This window comes from Lineus longissimus, chromosome 10, assembly GCF_910592395.1.
Source record: "Lineus longissimus chromosome 10, tnLinLong1.2, whole genome shotgun sequence".
Taxonomy (NCBI): Eukaryota; Metazoa; Nemertea; class Pilidiophora; order Heteronemertea; family Lineidae; genus Lineus; species Lineus longissimus.
This window is the reverse complement of record NC_088317.1, coordinates 18,077,292-18,099,235: the sequence shown is the minus strand read 5'-3', so window position 1 is coordinate 18,099,235 and position 21,944 is coordinate 18,077,292. Positions and strand designations below refer to the sequence as shown.

At 37.3% G+C, this 21,944-nt stretch overlaps 1 protein-coding gene across 10 annotated transcripts in view; it reads left to right on the top strand.

The window, feature by feature from the left end:
• LOC135494436 (uncharacterized) overlaps window positions 1–21,944 on the top strand; it is a 411,711-nt gene that overhangs the window by 252,655 nt on the left and 137,112 nt on the right. For 4 of the 10 annotated variants that reach the window (XM_064782395.1, XM_064782396.1, XM_064782390.1 and 1 more), the window contains 7 exons: window positions 5,869–5,886; window positions 9,358–9,649; window positions 9,988–10,162; window positions 14,887–14,910; window positions 19,843–20,035; window positions 20,338–20,388; window positions 20,744–20,842. In XM_064782395.1, coding sequence (XP_064638465.1) covers window positions 5,869–5,886; window positions 9,358–9,649; window positions 9,988–10,162; window positions 14,887–14,910; window positions 19,843–20,035; window positions 20,338–20,388; window positions 20,744–20,842 — 852 coding nt within the window. The remainder of the gene's footprint in view (window positions 1–5,868; window positions 5,887–9,357; window positions 9,650–9,987; window positions 10,163–14,886; window positions 14,911–19,842; window positions 20,036–20,337; window positions 20,389–20,743; window positions 20,843–21,944) is intronic. The other 6 variants (XM_064782399.1, XM_064782398.1, XM_064782391.1 and 3 more) reach the window with 3 other exon arrangements.

The window sequence follows — 21,944 nt, the reverse complement described above, 5'->3', positions numbered from 1 at the left end:
ACAGGCATGTGAAATTAAGAGGTCAATAGCCCATAATCGATTGACAAACACACCCACTGACAATTCACATGTCAGTGAGGGTGTTGCCAATCGATTCCAGGCTATAGATCTCCTTTTTTCACATGCTTGTGATTGGACTAGATAGATGATCATTTATAAACGTTGATTATTGACCGACAAACATGTCTACCTGAACAAATTATTGCTTAGAAATGTGCATGATGTAGTTACAATGTACCTGATACATTATTGTCAAATAAAAATGAAGTATGATTTAATAGAAAATGTTTACACTACAGTTAGACGACGTAGATATAAAATCAAAGGTGACGGAATGACCGCGACAGTTATTTTTTGCATGTCACTAATTAACCGCATGTTAACAAAGTTATTTGCATGATTAAGTAACTTGCATGGTTTCTTGTCTCTTGTTTGCACCTGCATGTGCACAAATCCCTGTATTATCATTAATCAATCATCCCCCAGGCTTTTTTACGGTAGATATTTTCGATCGGTACATTTGCAAATTTTCAAACTTGATGAACACCATGTCGTCTAACCTCTCCTTTGTGTTTGATTTAGACTCAACCATGCCATGTAAGTGATTCTACTGAGTTAATGTGTCGCGTCAGAACAATAGACCATAGCCAAAATAGCGTGTATAAATGAAGTCGCCCAAAGGGTGAAGGTATTTGAGAAAATGCAATATGTACGCTGTGACGTGTAAACCTATCGAAAAGTACTGTTGAAAACGCACCCACAAACTTCACTCAATATCTTTGAATCAATCAATGCGCCATCTGTCAAAAGCCAATTACGCTATATGTCACAACCTAAGGTGAAGGTACGAAGACAAGGCGAATTCGTCACAGGGAACACTTTTTTCCTTGTTTGCCCTGGCCCTCTAAGTGGTGGCTGCTGTACTTATTCCTCTAAATTCAAGATGGCTAGTGCTGTGGTGGTCATCTTGGATTAATGGTGGAATAAAACCTGCTGAAAGAAAAGGCGTGGTTGAAATCAATTGCACGATAGTCTTCAATGACCCATGTTGTAGTTCTGCAAGCAGAAGATCTCCCACAAGTATTTTCTCCAAATACCTTCAGCTCAGTAAGGGTTAACTAATGTTCATCATAGATATCTGGGAACTAATGGCTGCTTAAAACTCTGTGCGATTTGCTTCCGTATACATGTAGTTGCAGGGATAGTCCAAAAAACAGGTTTAGAAAAATTTCAAATTTTACAATTTGTCCAAGAAATTTATGCTCTTAAGCGCTTCGCATTGAGCATTTTTGTCAATGTGACCTTCAGTGTAGCCATGACAACAAGGATTGATTGTGACCCAATCACAATCGTCACGTTGTTGTAGCTAGGTTGCAGGTCACAGAGATAGAAATCTCTCGTTTGTGGAGTACTTAAATCCTTCTCCATGTGGCAATTGTTCTACCTCCACAATATTGAAATGAGGAAAAGAGATCTAAAGCTGCGTATTATTTTGGGACATTCTACATATGAAATGTACTTACATGGTGTACTAGGACGTCAGTTCACGGGCTATGGGTATAGTGGGCAATATTGTTAGCATTGTTTTTAATTTGTGTCCGCAGTAGGTGATAGTGCGTATCCTTGCAGTGTTTCATTGGTGTCAAATATGGCATAGCGATTGCGTCTACGGGCAGGGGTTCAGATGGCTCTAGTTTGCTATGCTTAGTTTTATAATGCTTTACCATGTTTACTGTAAGTTACGCAAGGGTATTTGTGGGCCGTTTTCATGATGTCCGGGAAGTGGTGCAAATTGAAAGTTTCCAAATGGTAATGAGTCTTCTGTCATACATGTACGAGGAAATGTGCTGGTGTCTGGAGTAGACGTCTGCCTTTTTAAAAAAAAGAAACACCTTTTTTGAAATTCTGGAATACCCATACAGCGGCACTAACACTATATTGACAATGGTTGACGACAGGAATGCTGAGAAGGGCTGATCGACTTGCGACTTAGAAAAAGGTTGATCGGCCTACCATCCGTCGCTTGAGGAACACTGTTGGACTGCTTATAAAGTAATAGCAGTTACGAGTTAAAAAGCCTGGGAATCATAACAACAGCATGCACTCAATACTCCACTCCACAACAAGACACTAACACAAATTGTTTTTATGTTGCATGTAGCATGTGTGTCACATGATCAAGCTTGTCCAATCACTGTGTCCGATGTGTGTCTGTTCATTTATACCGTCCATGTCTTCTGTTCGATTATGTGTCCAATTCATGCCAAGTATACTCAGATTTTTGTACAATGACTTGAAAACAATGTTCAGCGATTTTAGGCCAGCTTGAAATGATTACATGATAAGTCGATCTGAAATTCCTGTGCAAGACATTGTGTATCAATCTCAGTTGTGTATACTTGGGTGAAGGGAACAAAAGGTCCCCGTGTTCTGTTCAATTTAAATTCACCAGAAAGAAACTCGAGACTTTTAGGACAGATGGCCACCGAGTGCAGGAAGACACAACTGTTCACAGGCAGTGGATGATCAAATAATAGTTGCTTCTATGAAGAATCAGCGAACACAAGAAATGATTTCCACTGCCTGTGAAAATTTTGTCAACGTACAAGTCTCATGCGCTCGGGGCTTTTCAGGTGTTTGTTCACTAGGGCTGTTGTAAAAAAGCAAACAAGATGAAGTGATAAATCACACCATGAGTATAACCTTTATTTCATTTCTTAGAATCAGTCTTTGACTGATTTTCTCTAGTGATCTTTTTTGATAGTTCTGGTCCCCAGTAAAAACTTAATCTAAAGCTAAGAAAATTCCATTACGTTTTGGAGCACGTGCTGGGGGGATTTGTTGTGTGGGGTTGGGGGGGGGGGGGGGGGGCTAAGTGGTTTAGGAACGAATAAATAGGAACAGAGGTTAGGCCTATTGACACAGAATGAAAAAAACTTGGTCATTTTTTTGGCAAAATTGATTGGCCTAAAATTTTGTCTTTTCCATACAGGTACCCTTTTATTACTCATTTTCAGAAACAGTGATTTTTCAAATGATTTTACCAGGATATTTTTTATGCATCCGTCTAATTTTCTTTATGGAATTTTAATCGATTCCTTTCGACAGATCAATGCAGAAAGTGACTCATTCATTTGAGCAGTTTTTTCGACCTCTGTGTATATTTTCTGTCGAATGATATAAATTATCAGAAGTATTAACATAAGATAGGCCTATTTGGGGTTTGGGAAATTTTCCTCATACATCTTAAAAAGAAGTTCCTCATTAAAAAGGGCCCGTCAAATCAAATGAAATAGAATATAATTAGTTATCCAAGTTGGTGAATTTCTTAATGTTTTTCATGCATCAACTATCTTTTTAGACTGTTTGTCTCATCTATGATTTAAAAATAGTCTATATCAACAGCATACTAGTCTTATTCTGCATCAGCTATAATCATGTAAAATATGATAGACTCTCTGTATATAATTCATACACTCTAATACATGATTTGCATCAACTATATACTATCATTGCTCTGGACTACAAACTATACTGTTCTATATACTGTCCATATCATAAACTATATTATCTATGATGTAAAGTCTTCAACTATTTTTCACATGAATAGACTTGATACTATCGGTACCATAGATTATACAACAAAATAGACATTTACTATATCAACTATTGATTCCTCTAGATGCTTTTTCCTCCTTTTCCTCCTTTCTGCATGAAATGCCTGAAAAAAATTAATAAAAAATCCGAGAAAAACATTTCTTTTCAGCCTTGGTGTCATTGTAGTGCGCTTAGTTCCTTTCCTAATGCAGCGCAACTGCTTATTTTATCATAAATTTTAGGAAATGGGAGTTCAAGATTTATGATTTGTTTCAAATCCTTTTAGTAGAATCTTAAGTTTAGGTGGGAAGGCAGTATTGTATTGTATAAGTGGTAAAGGAACATGTAGAGGTAGTTTTAAATGTAAATTTGACAAGTCGCAAAACCTGGACCATAGAGGACGATTGGAGAAATTTTCAGGTTTCTCTCCCAGTTTCGTCCCAGTTCCTTGTGTTGTGGAGCAAGTCTTCACATTCTAAAGTTACAGACACGCAACACATTACACTAAGTTGTTACACATTTCCATGTATGTTCTGTTATTTCATGTCATCGAAATCTGGCTTCAGAACAAGTATATGTATATAGGTGCAGATGATATGTTGCAGCAGTCTAAAGTATCAATTTGCAGTTAGAGTCTGTAAATTTGCAAGTTTGCTTCCTCATCTGCAGTGTGATATGCAGTTTGTTGGGTGTCCGTTTCAAAGTCTATATCCTCGGCTCGCCTCATGCTGTAATCTTACCTCGAGGATCCAAGTCTTGATAGGTGCACATTTCTCCTGACATTTTGAAAATTTCTGACGATTGAACTTCAACTTCAAGATGAACTGCTTCGTCCTCTGATTTAGCATTTGTCTTTATGTGCTTGTTGCGTGTTCATTTTGAAGCGTTGAGACAGAAGTTTGAAAAATATTGCTAAAAATACATTGTTTGTGTACGTTATTGAAGCCAGATTTCATCACCAAAGCAACAACCGTCATTTTCTGGCAAAGTGTTATAAATACATCATGTTTTCCTCAGTAACTTGGATCGCTGCTGGTATAACTCCTGTTTCTATGGCTATGGCTGTGGCTATTGATAGCTGTTACTAACACCATGGCATATGGCAGTGTAAACTGGTTGCATCAAAGTTTGTATTGCCATGCCTCCAGTTGTAACGTGTCGACTCTTGTTGCTGTGGAGTAAGTTACCTTTTGTTGTCATGACAAATTTGCCATCACCTGACTGTTGTTGCCTTGGTTACCATTCCCATGGCCTTGTTTTAAGGCAATCACAGGATTTCATTTTCATTTCGCTATTTAGGCACATAGGAAGTTTTGTACATGGAAAACCCAGTTTTTTACAGGGGTTCTCCAATAATTGTTGAAGATGATTGAGCACTTTTAATGTCAACTTAAACTAGGTGCAAGTAGCCGGTGCCTCCTTGCTGGGGTCGAGTAATTGGTTAGTGTGCAAAGGGCAGATTTCATCATTCTGTAAAATTTGTTTATGTTTGCTGTAGTAATCAATTTAAAATTTTGTACGAATCATTTGAAATAATTTCATTTATTTACCAAAGAAAAGACAAACAGTCAACAAAAAATTAAAAGAATTGTCAAAAATAGTGTTCTGTTCACATTTAATGTGAAGAAACCTGAATATATCAAACTGAAAATGAAACCGAAACTTACAATGATACCAAAACAAAATCACACTGCTATTTAAAGGAAATTGAATAGCTCCAATCATTGGACCTCTTCAAGATGACTCCTAAGTCAGCTTGGTCTTTCGAATAAAATAAAATGTTGACGCTAAGTTCTCTTGCGGACTTCACATTTTGAAAAATGTTAAAATGTCAAACCTTTTAAAGTGTGTTACTCTTGAAGACATTGTGTTAAGTTATCAAATTGTCTGCATTTGGCTTGAAAAAGGTCTTGACTGCGAATAGGTCTTCAATTGAAAATAATAGGACTTAAGTTGTTTGTAGTGATTGCAGATTGAAAATCTCCTGCAAATGAAACCAGGCAAATTTCGCCCTTGCTGGCTTGGGACAGAATTTGAACTTTACTAAAAGAACACACTGCTGCTGATTGTGAGTTTTGTCAGAGTAAAATCAAGTAATGCTTAAACTCCGTGCAAATGGGTCCTATGAGAAGAAATGCAAGAAACAGCTGCAGTGTTTAAAAAAATTCACATCAACGCGCTCATCTTTGCATAAAAGGACATTCCTTAGAGGTCGCCCAGTCATATAAGATGCAATGACCCCCTCACTTTCAAACTTCTCTTTCTGAAAAGTGTTTTTTTGGAAATTTGGTAAGTCCGACGCCGACGCCATCTATATATCTATATATAGCTTACACGTCAGTTATATCCTCACGGATGTGGTCTTTTTCTATTTATTCCTTACAAATACATTCTAACCTTTGTTTCGTATATAGATGTTCTGTTATATATAAAGAAATCTACAGTCCAATCCGCTCAACTCTCACCTGCATCGTGCCTTAACCCGGCATCCTAACGGTGGTACAACGCCCCCTATTGACCCTACCTATACTACATACACCAGTGTTTGCTTGACTTCTAGCCAGCATGTGTTTTAGACTTTTCCTGCATGCACACACACCCACCCGAGAATGCAATAACGCATGTTTTTCCATGGCAAAACAGGCATCTTTTTTATACATAAAATACGCATCTAAAGCATCAAATATGATATGTGCATGTTCAACGCATGTTTGGAGCATCTTCAAACGCATGAAAAAAACCGCATGAGCTATGTAATTAATTTGTAAATAATTAGGGACCTTCTACTAATCAAAATTTCAATAATCCTTTCAAATTCCATTTCAGGAAATAATCCATTTTTTGTGCAATACGTCATTAGCAAACATTTTACATTAACACAACTGACTTATATCAAAATATACACATATGTACACACAACAAAACTAACATTCAATGTTTGAATTCGATATCTAAACATGACACTGAAATTCACTGGTGATCATTTGAAGGTCCCTATGTATATTTCTCTGAATCTATAAGCATGGTATGTTGATATGAGATGTATAATAATTAGTGCATGTAATTAACCAAATTAATTAATTAATCGACATGATTATTTCTGTACCACCGATAATTTGATTTGGTGATCTTTCTTTTCGATGACGACTATTTTCTTGGATTAACTGCGTGTTCTCTTATGTCAGTCAGCTAGTAAACTACTTTTGTCTCTTCGACTGATGTAACTTTGTGTTTTGTTGTATGCGAGTTCATGAATATTCGTATTGAGAATTTGCATATGTAATTCATGAATATGTTAATTCTCCATTCATGAATATGATAATGAAGTCTTGATCAATGCAAGGTAACGTTTTTCAAGTTTTGAACGTAGTTGATTGATGCCTTTATTTGTATGGTTGCTGAAGTCTATAGCTCATATGCTAATTTCCATGCTTTGGCAATATGCTAATTGAAAAGCATGAACATGCAAATTCATTATGAATATGCAATGTTATAATATTGATAAAATTTACATGCTCTATATGATTACGCCTTGGCAGTAGACTTGTCATCAAATATTCATTCCAATTCCCCTACCCTATGTTTTCATTATCGGCACAGGTTTTGAAACTAGAATCCCCCGGTTATTACACACAACCTCCCTAGGTAATTACTCACATCCTCCATAGACTAACAAAGCTCAACCACCAATTACAAATATATGTTAGGATCCAATTCCTACTGAAACCAATATCAGTCCATCCTACAGTGTTGCACTCTTCACTTCTAAAAATGATATGATCAGTCATGCCCACTATTTTGAAACAGTGAATGCATTGTGCACTTCCTTAATCCAGACTTTAGACAGAAGGATGCACACTGATGGTGGAGAGAACTTCAGAATAGCAGGTCTGACTGATAGTGAGCAGATCTGGTACCAATCTAGAACCAAGTTTCTCCAACTTCTAGAGAGGTGCTGTATGATATTAACGACATCATTTAAAAATATACTATAGATCATTTTCACCAGCCTTCATTGTTTGGGCAACTCGCATGCCTGCTGGGTATGAATCAACTATGCATCCACCCAACGGATTCATCTACTGAGCATCCCTGTGCGCGAGATACCCAAGCAGCGATCCAGGTGGGAAGTATCGATAGAAAAATGAAGTTGTGTGATCACCTCTTGCCCGTAGATGTCTATCACTTTACCTACCGACACCAAACACGCTCCAGTGATAGATACACCACACTCCAAGCTTAGATACACCAATGTTAGCTTTTAGGAAACTACTAGATGAAGCAAAACTTTAGTCAGGCAGAGTACTAGTCACCCAGCTGCCTTGGCCATGTCATCATTTAAAGAAATCTACATTCTATAAATTTCATGAAATCTCCTTATTCTTGCACCATTGCTACACAACCAACTGTATTTTCTGAAACACTAAGTATCCTTTGAAAAAAAACTTCAGCGACAATTATTCTGCCAAGCTCAATTTTTTTGGGAATGACTTTCTTCGAGGCAGTTTGAGCCTGTTTATGAGTTGATGCATAGAAATGCAAAAAAAAACTCTTGGTAATTAATAGCTTAACGGATATCTTGTAATTATATTTGTTGAAGAGAGAAATTTAATTTTTCAAATTAAATATGACACGGAATCTTTACTGCTGGGTATGTTTGTGATAAAATGGTTTGTGTCCAACTCCGAATCCCACATTTCCAAGGGTCATGGGTTTATTTAACCCTGGTCTATCCCCTTTATGTCCAGCACAGGCCAGAGTTATACAACTCACGTTGAAATATTGTTAATGCCAATTTTAACCAAAAAAACTGCGAGATTTGTTTAAAAGTTGACATGGCTTGCTTAGGACCAACAATGCAAGCTTATAGGGGGACCTCTTTTTACCTGGTTACAATCATGTTTTGCGTCGGACCATTGACTGAGGTGGCGTCCCCTATTGACGGAAATCAAACTAATAGAGCAAAAGCCCAAAAGTGCATAAAAATGTGTACAATTTATTTTTTAAATGTGCAAAAAAAATTAGTCATTTGTACTTGTGGATCAATCTTGCATTGTTGATTCGTCAGCAAAAAATAAAATTTCACATACACAGGTTTCCTAAAGGTAAGACTAATCTTGTCAAAAAGGTTAAAGATACATCTTAAAATGTTTGAAACCTCATTACATCATATCAAAGATTTAACAAGCCCCCTTGAGGATGTTGATTGCAATTGTAAATAGCTTTTGTAAATGTCCCTTTATAACAATTGTAATTATATGTAAATAATCTGGCTGAATTATAAATAAATGACTGAAATATATTTGGCCCTAGGTGTTGCCTTTGCCAAGAAATATTTTAAATATTCTGTACTTGTAGAACAACCAGAATGCCTGGTATTTCCGAAAGCAACATTATGGCTCAATACCTGTAATGATGTACTAGTCTTGGGCGCTTCAAAACACGCAGAGATTCACCCTTTGATGTTCCCATGAAATTACGGTTATCGATAGATAAACACAGAAAGAAAATTCACTTTTCACTGTTAATTTAAAGGACTAATCACTATCACTGCATGTAATAGCCAGAGTTACTCTAGTAGTTACTCAAATCACTAATAAATGTAACATCTACATAAACTGCAGTCACAACCTACACATCTACTGTATTTGCCCCTCACTATCCTAACTAACACTGCAGTATTGGGTACTGATGAGACAGAATTAAAACAAAGAAACTTAAAGTTAGGCAGAAACTAATAATTTTTTATCAAATTTTCAGATGACACCGAGAGAGGGTTCCACGTGAAAAAGTCAAGTAACGTCTTCTTGGAAAACCTCCACGCGGTTGGGAATCGTGATAACACGGTCTATGTCACTGATGGCGCCCAAGCGCAGGATTTCTTCTGGAAGCGCGAGTCGAACCTGCGGGTACATATCGGCGTCCATAACATCCACATGGTGCCAGAGTACCAGGATGTTGTCCATCAGTCTGATAATGAGTACATGTTGCGGAATCCGAACCAGAGTGATGACCAGGGGAAGTTCCAGAATATTGTTCAGAATTATTGCAGGTATGATTACTCCCCCATTCGTCTTACTTGGGTATATGTGACCTACATTCCAATAGTCATACTAAAGGTTTTCTTTTCATAAAGATATCTGGTTCTGATGTACAGCTATGTACATTGTAAAGGGAGAGCACTCCATTGTTTAGACAGGCCACAAATCCAAGATGGCTATCGAAATCTAAAATGGCCCCAACTGATACTCCGCAAAATATCTTTTCATATAACTGATGATCTACGTCGTGCTTGTTTGATCTAGCTTAGTGTTTAGTTCACTTAGTAGTTCATTGCTGACTTCTGTCTCGGTCAAATATTATAAAATTACAAAATATTTTCATTTCTAGACACCCAATGCCTGACTACTACAGTATCACACTGGAGATAATGCGCGATCGTACCACAGCTGTCCGCACTATCACTTGTGACAGCAGAGACAAAGGTCTGGTCCGCTGTGATTGGCCGTATATCGACGGGGACAAATATACATATCGGACATTGAATCAGCCTTGTCCTAAACTGGTGAGTTTTTTGTTAGAAATGTTGTGGTAATTATTTTTTTCATTCTTAGTTGGCGCAATATCATGTATATTTTACATGACGGACTGTACCGGTACTCAGTGTACTGAAAATTCTGGCAAACTTGCGTTGAAGTGAAAATGTATGGTATTCCTAATGAAGAAGTTTTCCTAATGATGCCACTTTTACCATGCCTAAGGCATCCCCTAAACTATAGAATCAAGTTGCAGCGAATATAATCACAGGTTGCAAGGATTTTGATCGTTCGTTTGTGCGTTGTTTGAAGCACGACATACTGACCTAGGTCTGTCTCAAAGGAGTCGGTCGGTCTTGAAAAGCAGCGGTCATTGATGCAAGGTCTCCACCGGTTACCAATTACAGATCCGCAATTACAAACACCGGCTACAGTCGCATATATTGTTCGTTTATGCGGTTCAAGCATCTTGCTTGCAGGTTGATATCTAACCCATTTCACCCTAATACGCCAAATTTTCGGTACATCTAGTGTACATGTTTTACACGAGTTTGTGCCAACTAATGATGAAATGGTTGTTAGTTGAGAGTAACAGTCCCTTAGTCTCCTCCCTACATCTCCTCTTCCCATCTTGTTGATTATTTTCAGATTGTCTCCTATAAACTAATTTTCTTTCAATTCTAACTTACTAAGTTACATCCTCTCCTTCTAACCACTGAGTGCATGGCCTGCAAAATGTTGATTTTGACTGCATTTTGTTGCATATTTGAGATGCACTCAGTTTGTAAATATCAAGTTTGTTTGTTTGAATTGGCTGCCTGAGCTTTTGTCATACTTGTATAATAAAATGTAGTTATGAACGTCCACCCTTGCATGTTCGATTGTAATTACAAGATTTTGTGATTCTGCAACATAAACCCTAATTTTCGATTGAGCAATGACGTAAATAAACAAAAGAAATACAACAAATCTCTGGGGGCCCTTACGAAGAAGGCAGCGGCCTTGATATAGATCTTGGCCTATTGACCCAACTATAAAAGTCAAGTGTGAAGATCGTGTTATTCACGCCTCCGTTACTCACTCGGTGAAATACTTAATTGTCTTTGGTCGGATTAGGTAATCTAACAATAGATGCCAGTACTATTATCCCTACTTTCAATTCAGTGGCAGCCAGCTGGAGCCGGTGATGGCTGTAAAAAAAAAAACCTCAACGCTGAATAAAATACAATCCTCATGAAATCTAAACACTTTAAATACTTACTTCTTGTAGTCTAATTTGCTAAAATGATTAATTTTTTTTTTGCTGAAAAGAATGCCTCTTGTTGTCTAATTGCTGAAACGATTGTCTTTTGTAATATAATTGCGGACCTTTTGTAATCTAATTGCTGAAAAAGCTGACCTTTCCCCGGGACAGGTGTTTAAAGCTCTCAGTAAAACTGTTTATATTTCTTCAGGAGCTGACTTATTTGCATACCTTATTCTTCTGAAGCCTAGCGGCTTGCGCGTTAAAAGCTTTTCTTTTTGTATATCATTTAATTTTTTCCCAAAAAAATTCATTGCTGTATTCATGTTCATGTTCACTTTCAGCTGGCTTAAGAAATATATATGATTGCAATAAGTTGACATTGCGAGTCTTCTAACTTCTTTTGCGATTCAAAAAGTACATTTACTTTGCTGAGCCATTGCTGAGCTGAATACTGCTTAGCTATGTTATTGTGATGGATTCAGCCATCAGATTACTGTCTCTTATTACTAACACCTCACCACAAGTGATACGGTTCCAGCTATTACCAATGGTGTTACATACTGTCCCAGTGGCATCCAGTGGCATCCTAATCCACTGGGCTGTGGTGAGGGTTGCCTCAACAGTAGGTCACTGTGCCATGAAAGCAATCATTAAAAACAGTTTATAAGTTGGTGGAGGTCAATAACATCAAATTTCAGATAAAAGCTATGGTCTGTTTTTGTAATTTTGTCTCTTCGTTTATGTCCCGTCCATTATGTGAATATCCCTTCCCTGATACTGGAGGCTGACATTGATTTTATAAGTTTGTTAAAGTTGAAGTTGATGACCTTGTATTAAGTGTGAGGACAGATATTAAAGCTGACATGCTTGCATAAAACCTCTAACCACCAAGTTAGAAAATACAAACGCCCGACCACCAAACGACCGACTGAACTTGAAACATGACAGACACCCAGCTGGTCTCACTTGACTGCACAAACAACAAGTTCATTGACGTGACAGGTCACAGAGACGCTCTCGTGAACAGAAAAAATGAAAAATATTCCTCGAGCGGGTTCGAACTCAGAGCCCTCGCCGCTTGATCCTCACCGTCTTGCCCACTATGCCATGAAGCCGATATGGTAAACAAACACATGTTTCAGGTTTTGATTTCACGTACAAGCTTCACAGAATGCCGTCTTCTGTACCATTTTCAGTTTCAAAGTGGCCTTTAAAATTTGCCCCTTTACTATATTGGCAATGTGACTTCATAAGATACATCATCAGGAGATGAACATGGCACCATCTGATGATTATAGGAGCACGCAGCTATTGTTCGAGTTTTAAAGATGCAAAACCATTTCCCGCTTTGCTAGTATTAAAACCATGCGTGTATTGAGGAACTGTAAGATGAGGTGGCATTCTATTTCTAACGATGGTCGTGCGCGGTCGCAATGGCCGCTTATACTCATGTCTGTGCACCACAACCAGCGCCACTGCGGCCTGGTGGTAGTCTATGAAACATAGCTGACCGGTCGTTCAAAACATGGTGGGCGGGCGGGCGTTCATGCTCTTTAACTTGGCCGTTGAGGCTTTTATGTATGTATGTCAGCTACAAGCATTAAGAAAACAATAAAGGGAAACAGGAAATAACATTAATCAAAGACATAAAAATCCCAAAAAAATTGATTTTCCTTCGGCATCTGTTGTAATGTTGTAAAATGTTGTTGCCCTTTGTAACTCTATCTCTGGTTTGCCAGTGAGAAGTGCTCTACTTATAGTCAATAACTCCTAATTTCAATAACAACTAGTAAAATTGTAGGCCAAAGTTGGTTAACATTATACAACATCTGTTAAAATAAGTAAAATAAAATCAGTTGCTGGTGAAAACAATAGCATGAATGAATGAATAACGACAACTATTTGCTGATGCTTAAAAGAAGCCAGTGTGAGGCTAAAGAAGAATAAATTACCCCTGGTTGATGCCTACAATATTTTGAGCAACGTTGGTTTATTCTCGAGCCCATTATTTTTTCCGTTATGATCCCGATTACGTTTTCAGTTGCTGATAATCTTACCTGACACTCTCCTTTCCTCTTCTGGCTAATAGGTGGCACTGCGGTTATGTTAACTTAATTCTATGTAAAAGGATATTGGTGGTTATTTTGACAAAAAGGTCAATGAATTAAGTTAAGTTGTATAATTATAGCCCGTACAGTGTTGGAAATAGCTGACAGTGCACAATAATGCACACATAGGCTATAACTGTACCACCTCACCTTACAAGCCATCGGTTCGAAGACATGATTTTTTTGGGTGAAAAACATGTTTTTTTGGCCAAGATGAAAGCAACAAAGGAAATTTTCAAAAAAAGTCAGAAAATATTTTAACGATATCTTCACCTACAAGCCAGCCTTAGGAACCCCTACAATGTCCTGTCGTTTATTTTTAATTTATTACGATTTACAGCAGTTTATACTTAAAATTGTGACGAATGGGTGGTCTTGCACGTGTGTCATTAAATGTAATCGTTCCCGAGAATTTTTCAATCATTCTTATTTGTTTTCCAGACGTACCACCAGGTTTGTTGTGTTTTACTCGTAAACGATAACATTGTATATACACTGTATATACACGTACATTGTATATACTTTGTGCTAACATTGTATATGCAAATGTACTTTGTATGTACATTACTCTATGGAGTTGGGCTTCGCAGCATTCCCTTCCAGAATTATTGAATATACATATTCCTGGCCAGGGAACACTAAAGTACATGTTCTGGGGATTCACTCTAAACCATAACAAAGTGTTTCATGATAGTACTTACACATTTTTTACTAAACAATAAATCACTTGCACCTCATCGCTACATACACTGCATGTTTACAGATTTTGTACACTCGCTATACTATGTCAGTTTATCCTATTTCAAGTCAGTTTATCTAGAATGAGTATGGGGAAAAATCAGTCATTCCAGTTACTCATTTTTAGACCATTGTTGGTTGTTTTGTGCGCTGATGATCTGCATTCGTGAAAGAATAGATGCAGTTATGCTTATCAAAATCCAGTCAGTCCAATGCATCACTTGATTTGGTTTGGCGGTGATCAACTTTTTAATCCAAAAACTCTCAAATTGCATAGCCTTATTTTTTCATTGGACAAGAAATTGAAAGTGAAGAAAACGAAGCTAACGAAAATTTATATCTCCTTTTAAGACTTTATACATAAAAATACCCTTACAGGTTACTTATCAACAAGTTATCGGAAAACACATGGGAGGGAATGCTAAATACAACAGCTTACAATGCATAGCAGCTCTAATTGGCTGTTCAATTCACTTGCAGTCCTCCCACTAAAGTCAATCTCGTACTAACATTTCACTGATTTTCTCTTTAGCGAAGAAAAGGAAAACTTCCAACCTACAAACGGGGAAAATACCAAGTATATTTCCTCATTCCCTTTTTCATTTCAACCAAATTTTCCTCTAGTTGTTAAAAATCAACCATTACTTTATCATAATCCTAGGTCCTCACTCGAAGATATTTCAAGGTAGCCCATTTCACCAAAGTTTGTTCGAATTACCTATGTATTCACTGCGTAAATGCAGAGTAATTTGGGCAAAGTTGGGTTGAAATCGTTGCTAAAGGTTTGGGTTCACTAGAATTTAGATAGCAAGGAAATGGGTGATGTTCAGTCAAAAATAATAGTTAGTTGTTTTTTTAATTTGATTTTTCGGTTGTATGAATATTATATTGGAGCCATTTGATAAAGATGTAGGGAACGGTTTCTTTCTTCCTACCCAAAGAAAAAATGGCTGGTCAAACTTCTTTTGGTGGAAACCTGCATTATGAAATATTCTTTTCTAAACAAGCCAGCCAGTTAAATTCTATTTATGTTGAAAAAATATATTCAATTTGCCTGAAGTGTTTCAACACAGAGTTCCATGTTAAATCAAACCTACTACATACATTCAAAGGCAACTATCCTCATCATCACACTATAAACAGGATATAAGTTGCAGATTTTCAAGGTTCCTGACGGTAATATTAAACATTCGATAAACAAACCAGCACAGAATTCAAACATTCTTAAAAGCACATGCACAACCATGGTAGCGAAACCTGGAGGGAATGCTGCTAACTATAAAACGGTGCTTTGAAACATACGTGTACTCGCTACCATTTCACAGACCTAAATACATCAGTGTTCTACCTCAGTTGGTGCTGATGACCTAAGGTGGCGCTCCTGGTCAATGGAGATTTATTACCGGTGTGGTATTCATGCCTAAATGACTTCTTCTTGGAAAGTAACACCATCCCGTTTTGAAGAATAAGTTGGTTTAAATCCTGTCTTATTACTCTTGTTCAGATAGTTTCTGGTGGCCATCCAACATTTTTTCTAAGTGAATCACTTTGAGTGCAACAAAGAAAAATCCAGTTCAATGCAAGAAAAGGAGTGCAATAGACACAACTATTGAGTGTAAGGTAATTTGTGCAATGAACAATTCTAAAAACATAGTTCTTTTTATAAAGAAAGTACTTTTCGTTGAAACGTCACTGCAGGCATGTTTACCACCGAATGTATTAGATATCCAGCGACTGTCAGTGCGATGTCAACGCTTTCCAAACTTGTCACTAGGTGGAGTAATATACCACTGTCTTAAACCCTGGCTTGAGCTTTCTTGAAAACTTCTAAACTATTAAGTGTCGGCTCTAAAGACTATGCTTCTGATATCGTCTAAGAAAAATATTCTAAATTTGGTTAGGATTTTAAACTAATTGTTGTCACGGGGCATGAGGTGTTGACATTTTAAACTTTGTGGTGGAGGCTTAATGACTTCAATCAGTGCTATATATATGTAGCATACAATTAGATGCAAATTACACAGATTAGCCTAAAACTTTAGATAAAATTAGATAAATTTCATGTTTCAAATTGTCTCTAACATGTCTAACGTAGCTGTTTAATTGTTGGTAGGTTTACAGTGGCTTGTTTGGCCAAAAGAGTAATGCTAAGATGGACCATCTCTTTTGAAATTCATGAAAGTTCAGGCATAAGGGCCATTGTTGCTCAGTGAAATTCCTATGGTGTCATGCAGTCAGTGACAGCAAAGTTGATATACTCCTTTATCGGGTAGATTTTCGTCGAAGAATAAAGTGCCATGTAGTCCATGCAGCAGTAAAAGATAAAGATCCACAATTCTAAAAGTTAATTTGAGTTACTGGTGTAGAGGGCAAGTTATGCCACCGAGGACTTCCTGATGGATTGGAATATTCAAAAGGCCAGTTCATTCGATTTTGCATAGCGAACTAGGTTTTAGTCAAAATAGAATCGTCCAGATATACCCCTTCAATTAGATTAAGGTAAAATTAGCAAAGGACACACAATTCTCTGCTGTCACTGACACTATTGACCAAAGTGTGCTCTGGAGTGAAGTTTTGTCCTTGGGTTGAGAGCGTTTGTCTATAATGCTTTTGTTTCGTTGATAAGCCGAGTTTTATTTTTATGTCACTAACTGCTCATAACAGTGATTATGTTACTGAAATTATCATCCAATTCAAAATTGAAAAAAGAGGGCGTTTGTACATATGCTATTTGCGCATTAAAAGTTTATTGTGATGCCAAATCGACACACAAATACTCAAGAAACAGTCAACTAAGCATAGAAATATGTTGATGAGATCAAAAAACCTGTAAAAAGTAGCTTGAGAAGATTTAAGGATTCAGAAGAATTTGCGATCATTTTAAACGATTTTTTAGCTTCAATGGTAATAAATATGATCTCATTCTAAGTTAAAGCATTGGATACGATTAAAAAAATATTTTCCGGCAAACAAAGAGCTTGCTTTCTACTGAATAAATATCAACTTTTACATTTTTCATAATTTCAGATATTTGAGAAGTACATTACCCCTTTTACTTTTCAGAAGAAAAGTGTTAAATATAATACAATTTTTTTTTTCTCTAGAATTGGATGATGAAATTCGTAGATTTTACGTTCGTCACTCGCATTTACCACGCTAAAACTATGCACCCACAACACCTAGTTTGCATAATTTTATTCCTACACCAGCATTCCAGCATTCATCAAAAACTTGATTTCTTTAGATACACCCTTTATGATTAGTTTAAATTTCACCTTCCTTTGTGTTCAAAGTAGGCATTGAGTGATTCAGCGAAGGAGGCTCCATAAAGTATGGCGAATTATCAAATGGAATGGAAAAACAATTATCATTTACATTGAACGATGAAAAACAGACAATATGTGAAATAAATGAAAACGTTATCTTTTGGACCAGAATCCAAAAACCCCATACGATCCACCTTATACTTGTAACCAGCTTTGAAATGCCTATTAACAGCTGACTAACAGTCATCAAAGGCGAATGCGAATACTTCAAATGATAATTCATGAATAAACCAACAATATTCTCAATTGTTCTCATTCTCATTGACAAAATTTACGATCAAAATCAAACAATTTTTAAACATAGTTGATATTGAAGATTTGTATTGGAATCGTTTAGTCACCCATTTTAGTCATCCGATCATGTTACTTGGGCATTAACGTGCTTGATGGATAATGCTAAGAGTCAGAGGAAAACCTGCCATGCCCCCCCCCCCCCAGAATATATGCAATTCCATTTGTTAAGTACTACAATGATAAAGTAATGGAAACGATGCCTTAGTACTTTTCTAGGTGTTATAAAATCGCAAACCGCCAATTTTGAATTTTGCAATAAGCTTAGCAATTAATTAATATTGATTATTGGTAGTTATTAACAATTTGCTAATTAACAAATTAAACATTGCTTCATTTCATTTTGTTGAAAGCACTTTGTTTATTTGCTATTTTGTGTTTGTTAAATGTTTGTTTGCTTTTTTACCCTTGTGTTACCTGCATGGCTCTTTCAATATCTGTTTGTTTTGGATATTTTGCACGTTTTGAAAAAAACATTTTATTCTGATCCTTTTATCTTGTGTGTGTTATTTTATGCACGTTGCATGCCTTACTAACACAAATTTTGCCCCCTGCTAAAGGTGGAAAAATCTTTCGGGGACAAAATTTGGGCGAGAAAAATTCATGTGCGGTGTAGGTGATACGAAGAGGGAAATGTCAATACTGGACCATGGTTAAAAATATAATGAGTCTATCACATGTATTCGCATCATTCTGACAGTCTGACAATCACTCAGAAGTATTCGTGGTATCTGTAATGGGCCACAAAGGTGCATCCTTGTTTGAAGGAAATGAGGGGAGGGTACCCAGCCAGTGCTGCACAGCAACATTGATGCTCAGTTTGGAAGATTGAATAATGGGAGGCATACCTGAGTTTGACTCTGTAAAGAAAACAAAATGTCAACGACTGATTTTTCCACCGCGATTTCAGCCATGGCTTATCCATAACTTACCATCGTTATTATTCATTTCAACCAACCCAAGGAACCTAATTAATAAGAAGTGAAATTTTAAAACTTACTGGTCCATGTCAATATGAAATCCTAACACAAAAGTCTTCATCATTCTGGTAATTGTAAAAATATGTTGTGAGGCAACTTTAAAATGAAGAATTTGATCTCCTTTACCTCAAGTTCCAAATAAACACGATTTCTGACGTTTCTAAGGTTGCTGATTGTGTAGATACGCAATAAAAATAAATTTCTTTTTTTCCTGGGCCAATGCGCAGGAATGATGAACCGCTTTAAGGAAAATGTTGCACATCTTTCGTTTCAATATAATGGCACCTTTTTACATCATGGTTGAGGCTACTTCATCATATTACACCGCATTCACCTCTCACAAAGTTCCCTAACCCTTGCTAAAGTTTATTGCAAAGTATACACGCTTACAGAATAAAAAACATGGTAAATGTCAATTGATTTAAAGAAATCATGAATATTAAGAAAATATTTTTTTGAAAAAAGGTTGGTTGTTTTATTTTTTGGAAACGGACCAGAATGAGTTAATCGCAATGCATACCCAGATGCATCCTATTTGACATCAAAGTGAAATTTGAATATCTTTTATCACTGAAATTGACAAATAAAGTAACAAAATGTATTTCGAATTGTTGGAAGAGAAACAATTCAGTGTAATAATTTTCTCCAAAAATCTTGATTCAACATTTCAAATAGTCAAAGATTTGTCGAAGGAAAGTTTTAGATATCTTCAAAGACAATGTCAGATAATGCTGGTCATACAGTTTACAAAGAATACTTGATTCAAAGACAAATGTGATAGTTATCAAATTTGAACTGAAGAAGAAAAAAACACAATCAACATATATTTCATAGTTGCACTCATTATAACGATTTTCAAACAAAACAATAAAAAATGACGAGCATGTTCCAAGAATCACAAAAATAAAAATTGATTTTTTTTTTTTTTTTTTTTCTTTGTAAGAGGTCGTCAGTGGACACCTGAAGGACTACGTCGCAAAAAATCACGCGTTGATTTTTGTAATTGTTTTCAAATTCTAGGGTACGTTCCCTGAAGAGCTGCAGCAGGTATCCAACAGTATCTCATGCGCCCAGGAGACGGAGCTGCTTGGAAAACTGTTCAACCTGACCATGCTGCCACAAGAAGACATTAGATTTCTATCGAAAGATTGCCAGAGTGCCAGCTCTAAGTGCACGACGTGCTTGAAGGAGACAAGTACTGGAGATTGCAAAGGTGTGTGTAGTTGATACTCCTAATGGTTTATATCATCTCTGATAAAAGTCCAAATTTGGACGGGTTTCATGGTGCAATTACGCGTCGAAACTCTTCAAACTGAGGTAGAATAAGACGAGATTAAAATCTTACCTCGTGACCCCTGACTGCTGATTTCCTCTTTGTAGTTATTTTGACAGCGATTTTCTACTGATTCTTGCGGTTTGAAAATGACTTTTCTCCCCTCTTAATACCACTGCACCACTCTCGCAACCAGTTATATCCATAGCAGATGCTGAACGATGAAGACTATACATTTTCAGCGAATATTGGATACCACGGCCCCGAAAAGTTATCTGTTCGTGTTTTGGAACGTGAGTTGTTGATTTTGAAAAAATGCCTGGTCTAGTTGTCCATAGCATTGGTGATAGTCCTACTCCCACCCCCTCCTCTAAGTTTTAATCTATTCATATGCTGGACTCGGCTAATAATTGTCAGAAGAATAAGTCACGACTTGTTCCCCAAAGTTCCTATCACCTTCACTCCAGTTTACAAACACTCCTCCCTCCCCCATCCCGACCACCGTTTCCAATAGTCTAGTGGTTTAAGGAATTGATAATGAACTGGAGGTACTGGTTGTCTCGCCAAAACCGCAAAGGGTGGAGCTAAATTGTTGGCCGAACCCGATCTATTATTGCTTACTCTTTATATGCTTGTTTCTAATTTCAGGAGATGAAAACTGCTGCTCTGTGAACTGCTACTACAACCCATATTGCCGAAAGGTCGAGTCACCTCCGTGTAAGACAACACCAGTTGAATGTGCCAGGGGTAGGTAGCATACGCTTGCTACTATTCTATATGTTCCTTGTACCGTTTTTAGCTCACCTCTTAGCAGAGGTGAGCTTATCCCATACCGTGGCGTCCGTCGTCCGTCGTCGTCGTCGTCGTCGTCGTCGTCGTCGTCGTCGTCGTCGTCGTCGTCGTCGTCGTCGTCGTCGTCGTCGTCGTCGTCGTCGTCGTCGTCGTCCGTCGTCCGTTAGCAGGGCACGTTTCGTAACTGTTAGAGCTATTGAGTTGAAACTTGGTACACATGTACCCTTATGTAATGACACCTTGGAGACCAAGTTTCGGTTCGATTCGTTTCATGGTTTGGCCACCAGGGGGCCAAACGTTAAAAGTGAAAATATGCAATATCTCCCTTAATAGTAGTCCGGAAATTTTGAAAAAAATATGGTAGGTACTTCTAGCAAAGGTGCATCATATATCCTCCGGGTTTTTGATTTGACCTCCTTTTCAAGGTCACAGAGGTCAAATGGTGTAAATTGGCCGTTAGGATGTAACGATGGCACGTTTCTAAACTGCAATGACTATTGATACCAAATTTGGTACACATTTACCCCTTAGTCAGGTGATCTCAGGGACCGAAGTTTGGTCCAATATGATTCACCACTTGACCACCAGGGGGCAAAATCCAAAAACCTTAAAAATGTGATTATTCCTTAACTTCTTGCCCGATTGCCACCAATTTGATATCATGGGTACATCTAACCACCATACAGTATATGTCACACAGGTTTTTAATTTGACCTTCTTGTCAAGGTCACAGAGGTCAAATGGCGTAAATTCGCCGTCAGGCCGTAACTATGGCACGTTTCTTAGCTGCAATGACTATTAATCACAAATTAAGTACACATGTACCCCTTGGTCAGGTGATCTCAGGTACCGAAGTTTGGTGCGATCTGATTTGCCGTTTGGCCTCCAGGGAGGGGCCAAATCCTAAATTCTTCAAAATGCCATTATTCCTAGTAATGACTTGCCCGATTGGCACCAATTTTATATCATAGGTACATCTAATTCTAACAACCATTCAATGTGTCACCCGGGTCTTCTTTGATTTGACCTACTTTTCAAGGTCACCGAGGTCGAATGT